The sequence below is a fragment of the Microtus pennsylvanicus genome, chromosome 1 (assembly GCF_037038515.1).
Source record: "Microtus pennsylvanicus isolate mMicPen1 chromosome 1, mMicPen1.hap1, whole genome shotgun sequence".
Classification (NCBI taxonomy): Eukaryota; Metazoa; Chordata; class Mammalia; order Rodentia; family Cricetidae; genus Microtus; species Microtus pennsylvanicus.
The window spans coordinates 65,386,707-65,398,828 of NC_134579.1; the positions used below are offsets into that span (position 1 = coordinate 65,386,707).

General features: G+C 44.3%; 1 protein-coding gene across 4 annotated transcripts in view; it reads left to right on the plus strand.

Moving 5' to 3' along the window:
- Positions 1-12,122, plus strand: part of Atp13a4 (ATPase 13A4) — a 128,689-nt gene that overhangs the window by 37,454 nt on the left and 79,113 nt on the right. For 3 of the 4 annotated variants that reach the window (XR_012910086.1, XM_075967568.1, XM_075967573.1), the window contains exon 2: positions 8,628-8,801. Coding sequence is in view for 2 of the 4 variants with exons in the window: in XM_075967568.1 (XP_075823683.1) it covers positions 8,628-8,801 (174 nt within the window). In the remaining 2 variants the exon portion in view is untranslated. Of the gene's footprint in view, positions 1-8,627; positions 8,806-12,122 lie in introns of all 4 variants that reach the window. The other variant, XM_075967577.1, reaches the window with a different exon arrangement.

Genomic DNA, 12,122 nt, shown 5'->3' on the forward strand with positions numbered 1-12,122 from the left:
GGTGATGGCTCAGGGGGAAAGACGCACTCATACTGGAGAACAGTGTTTGCTGTCCAAGTCATTTCACCATTGGTTAAGGAGTACTGGCATGTCTTTGGGTGATGATCTTCTCCTATGGTTCCTTTCCCTCTTGTGCCCTTTTGAAGAATGCTCGTGGGGTCTTAGCTCTCCTCTCTGAAAGCAGAGTTGGTTTGGATGCTCATAAAGTTGTCACCAGGTACTAGTACATGATTATCCCTTCTGGCCTGTTGTCCAGTTTAGTAATATCACAGTCTGCTTTCTTATATTGAAAGCCTTACAATGCAGTCTAAGCCCTTCATTAATTTAAAGCTTTTTCTAGGCCTGCTGTGTGGCAGAAACTGGTCTGCTCTGTGCGAGGGATTCAGCAATCAATACCACAGATGGAAGTTCTTTGTAGCTTTTAAAATATGCAATTTAGTAACACCCCCCCCCACACCACACACACCATTCACACAGAGACATATAGATACACAGAGACTCGTACAGACACATATACACATAAACACACACACACACAAACATAGGCAGATATATACACACAGACAGACAGACAGACAGACAGACAGACAGACAGACAGACATGCACACACCCCAGATAAAACTATCAGATGGTGAGAAGGGCTCCTCGAGATAGAAGGAGCGATGTGCTAGGAGTGGCTCAGTAACTGCCTCAGTCTGTGAAGAGCAAAGCAGAGATCTGAGTGATTTGGAGGGAGGGACCAACTTACAGAGGCGTCACCGAGAATTTACCAGTCCATCCTAAGCCCACTTCCCTCACAGCAAGTGTCTGTCTGAATGACACACGCACACCTTTGATCCCACTTCATTCTCATGGTAGTTTTCCGATCAGGGATTATGGCTCTGGTTTATTTTAGGCAGGGGAGTCATAAGCTAACAAGTGGTGAAGCAGGAGCATTACCTTTAAGTGTTCTGCCTTTTCTCGGGCACCCTCCCTCTCGCTGAGGGTCTTGGGTCAGCCTGCTGTGCAGTGAGCAGGCTGCCTAGATGGGTCACAGACTGACCTGTCTGTGCTCTTATTTTCTTATGATTCTCAGGTGTTGGGTCTTGTTCCTATTTCTCGTACTTCTGGCACCAGATAGGTCTATTTCCCCTCTCTTTACACAGGCTAATTTCCAGGCACTCAAATGATTCTCCTATCATTCAATTGAATTCTGACTTTACCCCAGATTAGTTTCAGACTCCATGAACTTGCAGTCTCAGCCTGATAAGAGTATCCCCACCTCAAGTGCCAAGTCACAGGTATCAGGTCCCCAGGTTTCCCACACCTAGGTCTGTCTGTTTTGGATACAATGTCTTGTGGTTGCCATATGCCCCAAGCATCTAAGTTTGATAATGTGCCAGGATGGTTCACAAAACTCTGGAAAATGTTGTACATATTTATTAATATGTTTTGGTTATTATAAAGAATGAAAATGAACATCCAGATGAAAATGTATGTGGGGTCTAGAAGGGTTCTTGCTCAGTATCTCCTGTCCTCATGGAGTTGAGATGTGAGATACACTTGGTACCTCCATGTGCTTATCAACCCGAAGCTCTCTGATGCTATCACTGGGTTCTTATGGAAGCTACACTACATAGAGAAGATTGACTTTGAACCCACTCTCTAGCCCTGCTTCCTTCCCCTGTGACTGGAGGTGAGACCAGAAACTCCAACCCTTTGGCCACCAGCTCCCTTCCTGAAGTTCTCCTGAAGTAACTGCGGCATTTCCAGAAACTTGTATTCCTATCTCAGCAGAAGCTGAGTTGTGAGTGAAAGGGGCCCAACCAGAACAGAAGCATACACTGACATCATTTGGGAAATCCCTAGAGTTTTGATTGCTTGTGTCAGGAACTGGGAAGAAAGGACAAATATATTTCCTGTTATACTAAGGACATGCCTGGCAAGAAATGTTCCAATTGCAGCATGACAGAAGAGTCTAGAAAACACCTCTTACCCAGCCCTGCCAGGCCAAGAGATTAGGATGCTGCCTGCAGAAACCACTGTCGGGTTGAGTAGCCGTTGGGTGGAGCGCCTCTCACTAATTTCTCCACACTCTGCAGTTTGAGGCTTGTGAAAACCTGTTTAAGGGGAACTTAGAACTTGTCCAGGCAGCACATCCATTAACTCAATTGTGAGCAATCAGCAAGTGTTCAATCCCCGTCTGGGTAACACCTACTAACGAGACTATCAGAGGGCTGAGGAGGAGGAGAATCTTTATGAGAGGCGGGCTGGTTAGGCAGAAAGAATTTTAATTGAGAGGGATTTGGCACTGGTACCTACCAGTTGGGTGGCTCTAGGTGCATCCCTTGGCCTTCTTGAACTTTATCTTCCTTATTCTGACCCACAGCTGATGAGACTTTCTGTGTAGGGTGGAGAGAGTGAAATATATTTGGAGAAGTTTGTATTCAGAGAAATGGAAACACAATAAGTTATTACTCACAGAAACCGTGTTTTTGCCTTTGTGCCAGGTTTAGGTGCACAATCCACAGGTAAGGGTATTACCACCTTGTCTGCTGCCAAAGCACTGGATGGGTTGCTTTCTGGACTGCGAGCTTGAGAGACAAGGAAGAATTTTCATAGCCCTGGATGACGGCACCTGAGCTAAGAACAGAGAACAGAGTAGTTAAAAGAAACTAAAGCCCCAAACACACCCACTTGTTGCACCCTCTTTCAGTCAGGCCTATGCCTTGATATAACACAATGACTTCTTGGTAAAAGGCAGTGATTTCTGCTCCTGAGGGCTTGAGAATGCTAGATTTAGGGCAAGCACAAGAGGCCCACCCATGGCTGTAGACCAGAAAAGATCTGGGTGCAGTTTATAAGTAAAGTTCCCTTTGGGTGGCTGTGAGATGAACCCCAAGGCCCTCCTCATCTAAAGATATCTCTCCCCTCCCATCCCTTTTCTTCCTCTCTCTTCCTCTCCTCTGCTTTCCTGTCCCCCATTCCCTCACATCCCCTCCAGTCCCCTCCTCTCCTCTTCTCTCCTCTCCTCTGCCCTCCTCTCCTCCCCTCTTCTTCCCTCCCCTTTCCCCCTTCTTCTCCTCCTCTTTCTTCCCTCCTCTTTTCCCCTTCTTCTCCTCCTCTTTCTTCCCCTTCCCTTTCCGTTCCTCCCTCCCTCTCCGCCCCTTTTCTCCAGACTCAGTGCCTTTTAGAAGGTTTAGTCCCCCCACTTGAAGCCCCTTCTTTTATCCTCTTTTTGCAATTGTTGAAATTCTACCGATTATTTTCAAGTCAATTTCAAGCAGCCGTTCTCCTGCAAGGCTTTTGCTAATTATCGTCTTGGTAGGATCTTTCATCATTTGAAACTAATTTTGCCTTTTGTGCATTTCATATGGCACTTAATATTTTTTTGTCCCAAATCATAGCTATTTTAAAATTCATCCTCTCTCCCGCTAGGCCTTCGAGGGTGATAAATTTATCTTTGGCGCACACACCATGCCCACGGCCCTAGATGTAGTAGACAGTTTTAATTGAACTAAAGTAAGGCCTTATCCTGGGGAATACAGCATGGAAATATTTTGATGATGGTTTCCTTGGTTTTGGTGCTGGACAGAAATGCTGCTCTTCTGTTTTGTTCAGCAGTCCTGTGATGGGAAGCTGTGACTAGACACATGGCATTCCAGGGCTGAGAACAAGGGACCACCACGTCCCAGATGGAGAAGTGAAATTAGGTTAAACAAAATTGCAAGTAGCACAGGGAGACTGAGGCCGCTGCAGGGGCATGGAATTCAAGAAACTAGAAACAGTGTTCATGCGTGGGGCAGGGGAAGACAGAGGAGAAGCCTAGGAGGAGGTCGGACATGCAGGCAGAAAGAGGGAACCATGTGGGCTTTTTGCTTCCTTCCTCAATACCTTAGTTTCTCGATCTGTTGAGCTGTATTGTAACCACCACCGAGCACGGTGTTTGCACCAGGTCTTGTCACTATGCTGAATTACTTGAGGCAGGCTGCTGATAGTCAAAAGCCAACCAGACAAAAACCCAAACCAAAAACAAACAAACAAAGAAACAAACCAGGTTTATTTGGTCCATAGTTTTGGAAGATGAAAGTAAAGACACAGGAGAAGGTTGCATGGCAGATGTCAGGGCGCACGCATGGAAGGGGAGGCTTGCATCTCCCAGTAAAGTGTTAACCAGATCTAACCCAGCTTAGGAATGAAACCAAATGAGACCGGGTAACCCAGGGTGGTATGGCCACAGACAAGGCTTGCACCTAATATGGGAAGCCAGAGAATGCTCTGGTCTCAGGCTCACCGTCTTCTGCAACAACTTGCTCTTTCCATTACAGCGGGCAAGCAGGTTTCTCTTCTGAACCATGCCTCTGATGATATAAGGATGCTCACTACTTCACATCCCTTAAAGGTTCCAGTGCCTCCTAGTACTCCCAGCTAGAAACCATGCTCCAGGCACACATACCCTTTAGGGAAAAATAAAACTATATCCAAATCATAGCAGTGGCCAGCTAGCATTATGCATGCATCTTTTTCTCCCATAGATTCCTAACTGAAAATATGGTTGCAGTTTTCTGGCACTGAGAATGTTATCATAGGTAGTATGAACTAAAGCAATTAAGTTAGGTGGGTGAAACCAAATGTCCACAGTAAGGGTACTGTTTTCCACTCTGAGGAATAGGAGGGGCCATTCTCTACAGTGTGGATGCTTCCCACAGTTCCTGGCTTTTGAACTCTATATTCCAGAAGCAACATTCACCAAGTTGAGAATGGCCATGTCTTCTGGGAAAAAAATCACTCTAAATGGGAACCATTGGCTTTCATAGTAAGCGAAAAAGAGAGTCTTCCATCAATGAGAGGGAAAACAGGACCTGACTGACATGTGGTCTTGGCTTAGGGAAAAGAGTCTGGTTAGGAGCACAGGAAGTGGGAAAGGCATTTGTTCCCTTAAAGGGCATCTCTTCTCACACTGGCTGGTTCCTTTTGCCCCTTTTTTTCCTGAGGACTCGGGAGTTTGTAATTAGACTGTCTAGAATCTTTGGTTTATGATGTGTTCACATCATATGCTGCCTTAACTTAGGGACAAACCTACCACCATGTACCACCATATACAGTGTTTTGTCACCAACGCTGGCTATGAATTTATGAGCATGCTGCCTCAGCTTCCTGAGTACCAGAGTTACAGACATGGAAAGTGATCACCTTGAGTGCTGTATTTTGCCTTACCCAACAAAACACTCTTTGTTTTGCCTATGCGTTCATTATTCCCTTTAAACTGAATTTGTTTTAAAAGTTATAAAAAGGCAATGATGCTGTTGTAATCCTCTGTACCTGCTTTTTCTACTGTTTTCTCACTAAAAGTTCATATGCTTGATATCTGACTGAAATCCCACAGTGTGCACAGATTGCAACACAACCTCCCAACTCATTAGATAGTTTGGGTTAATTTGTGCGTATCTTTTTGTGATCTCCAGCTGAGTTTTACAGTAAGAGTCTGGGAATAATATTTTCATAATTTTGGGTGTATTTCAAAAGACGATGTCTGAATAAGAATTTTTATGTGAAAATAAGCTGGGGACCACTTTAAAGTTTGAAGACGATTTATCAATTCAGCAACAATAACAACAACAAAACCATTTTGCTTCCCCCACTCCCTCCAAATTTCTGGGGTAGGCTATTCAGGTTGAGAATGTCTCACTTGAATCTGAGCTTCGAATTAACATAGGAGCCTATGGGATTCTCCTCTTGCCTGAGAGTGGCAAGTGGAAATCACCAGGGCAGAATTTCTGTAGGTCCTAGGGTGGAAGCGAGCAGACAATCATTCCATTTACCACGGTCTGCAATAACAAGCACAAATTGCAGCGAAGCCTTCTTTCTACACCCAACATTTGGAAATAAGGGGAAAGAGATTATCTGCAGGGAGATAAAGTCTTAAAGGTTTTATTTCTTTTAAACTTTCAGATGTTTAATGAAGTCTGCAGAGAGATGCAAAGGTGTCTAGGCTAGCATGATTTGACTATAATATGATTGAATGAATTAATGTGTTTAAAGGAAGCACATATAATTAGGCTATGGGATGGTTGTAGCAAGGTTACAGAACCCATTCTAAGAACCATGTTTGCACTGGACTCCGAAGATGAAAAACTCCTGACTGTGGAAGTGGTGCTATTGGAAAGAGACATGTTCTTGGTGTTAACACGTGTGTTCACCTGGTGGGCATGACATGGTGCTATTGGAAAGAGACATGTGCTCGGTGTTAACACGCGTGTTCACCTGGTGGGCATGACATGGTGCTATTGGAAAGAGACATGTTCTTCGTGTTAACACACGTGTTCACCTGGTGGGCATGACATGGTGCTATTGGAAAGTGACATGTGCTTGGTGTTAACACGCATGTTCACCTGGTGGGCATGACACGGTGCTATTGGAAAGAGACATGTTCTTGGTGTTAACACGCATGTTCACCTGGTGGGCATGACATGGTGCTATTGGAAAGAGACATGTTCTTGGTGTCAACACGCGTGTCCACCTGGTGGGCATGACATGGTGCTATTGGAAAGAGACATGTGCTTGGTGTTAACACGTGTGTTCACCTGGTGGGCATGACATGGTGCTATTGGAAAGAGACATGTTCTTCGTGCTAACACACGTGTTCACCTGGTGGGCATGACAGCCGCATTCATTTCCCTCTTTTGGTAGGTTCAGCTTCTGTCATCTGCTCCTCTTGAGTCGTCCTATGAAGGGTCACTGTGCTGAGAGGTTCTGGGACTCAAAGGCTGAGGGCTACCCTGCAGACTCCCTGGAACCTTCTTTACATGATGAAATCAAATGAGGGCAATTCTTTGAAGATAGGTTCTGTCCTGTTCTAGATGTCACCCCCAGTTGTACCTTGTCGTCACCAATTCTGCATTTACCAAGTCCTTGACTGTGTGACACCCACAGCCAAATTTCTGAGAGTGAACTCTGAAAGATCAGCTTGTATTACCCTCACAAACCCTCTAGAACAGGGCCCGTGTGAGGTTTGTGTGCCTCTCTGTGTTTATGTGGAAGAGAACGGGTGGGTGGGAGGGTAAAGAGAGCACTACAGTGCTGTTCTGTGATGTATGTAGCCTCACATGAGTTGATTATTGTATAATACTCTTTGGATATTTATATAATGCCATTTTTTGGGGGGCTCATCAATCTCTTTTTGTGGGAGGTGACAGCAGTTGGGGAACAGGGGGACAGAACAACTGCTTCAAACATATTCAGAGACAGGTCGGGCACTACACAACAAAAGAAGAAAATCAGATGATTATGATGGCGCTGTGCTAATGTTTCCAACTTATCAGTCAATAGTTCTGATCTTGCCAGGGTCAACTCTCTACTCCTGTTATTCTGGGGTTAGTAATAGCACTAACAATAGGATCCATGACCACATTCGGATGATAGGGGTTTGGGCAGCCTTCTGTAGATATCTCCACTGCTCGCTCTTTGTTTAACCTTATAGTTCTCTTTCTTTCCATCCTTGAATCTAGTGAGTTTCTCTAGACTAGAGACATTGTTTCACATCTGTCATGGTCTAGCACATGTCTTCCGTTTGAATAACACTTAAACTTGTTAAGATGAAGTGAAATTAAAGATCGAGAAGGAAGAGACCAATTAGAAACAGCAGTCCACCCTATTTTCTGTGTGCTGCAAAGCTGGTTTTGAGTTACACATGGGCTTTGTGCCTTGAGAAATATATTTAATTTTTTCCAGCGACGTAAGAGGATATTTGTAAAGTGCTTAGGTAGAGATTTTATTATATATACAACATTCCTTCCATGTATGCTTGCATACCAGAAGAGGGCACCAGATCTCAGTATAGATGGCTGTGAGCCACCATGTGGTTGCTGGGAATTGAACTCAGGACCTCTGGAAGAAACAGTCAGTGCTCTTAACCTCTGAGCCATCTCTCCAGCCCTTAGGTAGAGATTTTAAAATGCCCAACAACTGTTAGCTGCTAGCAGTGTTATCTCGATGATTATTAGTTACTGTTAAAAACTTTTTATATATGATAACTTTGAACTTGAGCTTTTCTACTTAGAGAAGGAAAAATAATAATTTCTGCTCAGTCTCTCTTGATGATGAACATGAGGACACTTTCAAATACTGATAGGAAAGTTTGCACATGGGCACAGAGTAATTCATAAAATCACATGGGGCTCCACTGCCAATTTAAGAAAACATTTAAATACCACCTTTGGAAAGTGAGAGGATGATGAGCCTGGGGAGAAGCTGATCTATGCAACTGTAGAACAGAAGATGACGTGGAAAGGACTCAGGGTAGACAAGCTGGTTAGAGTGGGATTAGTCAGCAAGGCTACAGGTTGGACGTGGAGTGGACTGGTCCAGTGTTGGTAGCTGGAAGGCAGTGGCTTGAGCCTGAGCTACAGAAAGAATCACACCAGGATAGACGACTACCCTGGAAAATGAGTTAGGAGCATTTCAGAAAAGTCATACAGCATTAGACAATGTAGCAAGTTGCTCTTTATCTCCTATATGACTTCACTTGTGTGGTAGGAAGGAATCTAGTAATTACACATTTGAGTGCCTTTCAACCCTTCTTCATCCCTAAAAGTAGAGTTTGTTTCAAGTTTGACCAATACTTGGAATCATTTTTGCTCTATTGCAGGAAATCTTTGGCTATCGGACTCAAGGCTGTAAGAAAGCTCTCTGTCTCATTGGCTCCATCTTCTCTCTTGGAATCCTTCCGCTGGTGTTTTACTGGAGACCAGCTTGGCACGTATGGGCAAACTGTGTCCCGTGTTCCCTGCAAGAAGCAGATGTGGTGTTGCTGAAGACCACTGTAAGTAAGCATCTGTTTCCATAGATGCTGTCCCTTTTCCTGACTATTGGGCTGTAAGGTGGCCAGAGGAGAAGCTCCCAGGGCAGGTGGTACATGGGTAAGCTCCTCTATTGCTGTGCACCTGCTCAGAACCTGACATTTGTCTACACTAGGATTTCTTAAGAAGAGTCACTTCACAGAGTAGTCCCTTCAAAACTGCAACTGTAGCAAATGTTAGAGCCAACACAAACATGCTGTTTGCTGATACGGCGGGTAGTGTAGAGTAGTGGAGTCAAAACTACAAGCTACTTATTCCAAATCTTACCAGCTCTGGACTTCAAGCCTGGTACATAGATGCTTAGGGCCTCCGCAGGAATGACTCTGGAAAAGGGACAAGGTGGTTTGAGAGATGAGGATCATCCCACTGGAGAAGCTGCTGTCTCCCTGTGCTGATAGGAGAGAGATATAGTTTTCTGATACGCTTGTATCCTGTTCTGCAGAAATACTAGGGCCTGAAACGCAGGCATTTTGTCACTGAGGTCATTGCCACTCTGCTATTTCACGGTTGTGGTGTCAGGTGAGGCTCTCTCTCGGTATCTTCTTGTCACTTCCTTTGGCACTCATGACATTGAGACCACATGCATCATCCCTGCAGAAAAGCCAGGAACAAAAGGGGAGGGGCTTTCTTATGTGTTAATTGATGATACACTCCCAGTTCTCGCATCTGTATGGGGTGATGGATAGGCGGACATGGTTCTCCTCCTGAGAGAATGAAGTGACTGTCTCTTGGAGAACTTTTTCCTGACTAGCTTACCCTGTTATCCTAACAAGGCTTTGGCACACACAAATGACCTGTGGCAACAACCAATTTTGATAAATCAACTTCTATCACAGATGCCTTTAACCTTCCTAATGCTGTGGCCCTTTAATACAGTCCCTTGGGTTGTGATGAAGCCCCAACCAGAAAATTATTTTCTTGTTCCTTTGTCACTGTAATTTTGCTACTGTTATGAATTGTAATGTAAATATCTGATATGCAACCCCTGTGAAAGGGTCATTAGACCTCCAAAGGGTTATGACCCACAGGCTGAGAACCACTGCTCTTTGGGGAGTGAGACACACGTTGACTTGAGCCCATCTTTCTACATAAACATTTTATCTATGCAGCAAGAGAAGAAAATAGCATCATATTTACAAGCTGGTCAATCCAAATGAAACAGCTCACTGCCTCCTAACGAAATAAACTAAATCAAACCCAAAACACCCAAACATGCTGTTCTGAAACCTGCTATCCAGCACAGCTTCAGCTAACCTTTCATTCTCCTGGGAGTCCAACCAGGTTTGCCTTTGTTGGCTTGTGTCATGGGAGCCAGCCCCATCCTTGAACTGGATCCTGGTCTTGTCAAACCACTACATGACACATGGTAGCTTGGGGGCCACATCACACATCAACTATAATTTAACTAGATATTCTTGAAGAATTAACTTCTAGGCTTGAAGCGATCCAGAGGTTGTTGTATAGTAAGAACAACTAATTGGTATTAAACTGGAACTTTACCCCAAGGCTCCCATCATAAAGACTTGTAGACTGTTCAGGAGAGAAAAGTACTAGGCAGTTATCATTGGGAACTTGAAGGATTAGAAAGCAGGGCCCCAAGGACATGGTAGGATGCACCTACACTCATGGAATGGGAGGCAGGATGAAGCCCTGTGTCCCAGGCCTCATCTAGGGCCACTCCCACTGCATTGCACTTACGTTCTTTCTGTTCCAGTCTCACCAGCATCAGAATGAACTGGAGGGCCTGGGAAAACACATTGCAAGCTCCAGCCCTCAACCCTTCAGACCTGCCAACCTATTCAATTTGGTTGGGGGCTTCAAGAATTTGTGGCTTTAACAAGATCTCAGGTGATTTGAGACCTTTTGGCAAAGAACGAACACTGAGAAAAAAATTGCTATAGTTACAACTTATATTGTTCCATTCACTTGTTCATTGGGAGAGGGATAGAGAGAAGAATATTTTACCTATGACTCAGCCATAGATATTTATATAGTAAATATATAAATAAAAAATAAAGTAAAAAAAATTGAGATTTAAGTAGGTGTTGGAGTGAACTTCCTGTACGCAGCCTGAACATCTTACCAAGGCAAGTGTATTTTCAGGGCCACTGAATAAGGAGGGACATAAGTATTTATGAAAGACTATTATTTGGGTTTCCTTTTTCTTTAAATGTATTCTCTCATACAATACATTCCAACTGCATTTTCCTCGTCTCCCACTTTCTCCTCCTCTCCTTCCCTGCCCCCACCCATTTCTCCTCTTTCCCTTCAGAGAAGACCAGGCCTCTCAGGGATATCAACCAAAATGACAAGACAAATTACATAATTCTAAGCACAAACCCTCATCTCAAGGGTGAGTGATGCAACCCAGAAGGAGGACAAGGGTCCCAAGAACAGGCAGAAGAGTCAGAGGTACTGCCACTGCCACTGTTAGCAGTCTTGGGGTTCTTTTTAAATGGTGGTGAGGATAAACCCAGAGCCCTGAAAGTGGTCAGCCAGTATTCTACCACCGTGTTATAAGCCTAGGATCCCTTTTACTATGATCTTGTAGCATGAAAAGAACTTAACTCCACATTGCACCAAACTAGCTCCCAGACAGCTACATTTTTGCTGCAATCGAAACAGATCCCCAGAAGTGGAGGAGCCCTCTGCCTTTTAGAGACTACAGCTCTGAGAATTCTCGGGTGGCCAGCCCATGCCCCCGCACCTCTATGCTGCTCACAGACCCAGGGCACAGATGGAAATGGAAAAAGAAAGTGGGAAAGTCACAGAAATGGATGGGGAACCAAGTTAAAAGAAACAAAGAGGAGGAAGAGCACTTACAAGTAAAAATCAGAAGGTGCATGGGCACATGGGCAGATGGAACTGATTTGCTCTCAAAAGCCAGACCTCCAGTCCTAGCATCTTAAGTTTGTTACCAGATTTTCAGAACCTTGGTTATTTCATTTGTAGAATGGGACTATTGGCTAGTCAAGTATTTAGTCTTTCTTGAGCTGATGTGAGGTGATTGGTTATGTATGTGAAAAACCATTTACTAATTGTAAGACCACCAAAGCCAGGAGAGAGAGAGAGAGAGAGAGAGAGAGAGAGAGAGAGAGAGAGAGAGAGAGAGAGAGAGAGAGAATGTGTATATGTGTGCATGTCTGTGTTTGTGTATGTGTCTGTGTGTATGTGTATATATGTGTGTCTGTATATTTGTGTATGTGTATATGTGTGCATATATGTGTAAATGTGTATATCTGTGGGTGTGTGAGTGTGTGTGTATGTGTGAGTGTGTATTGCTC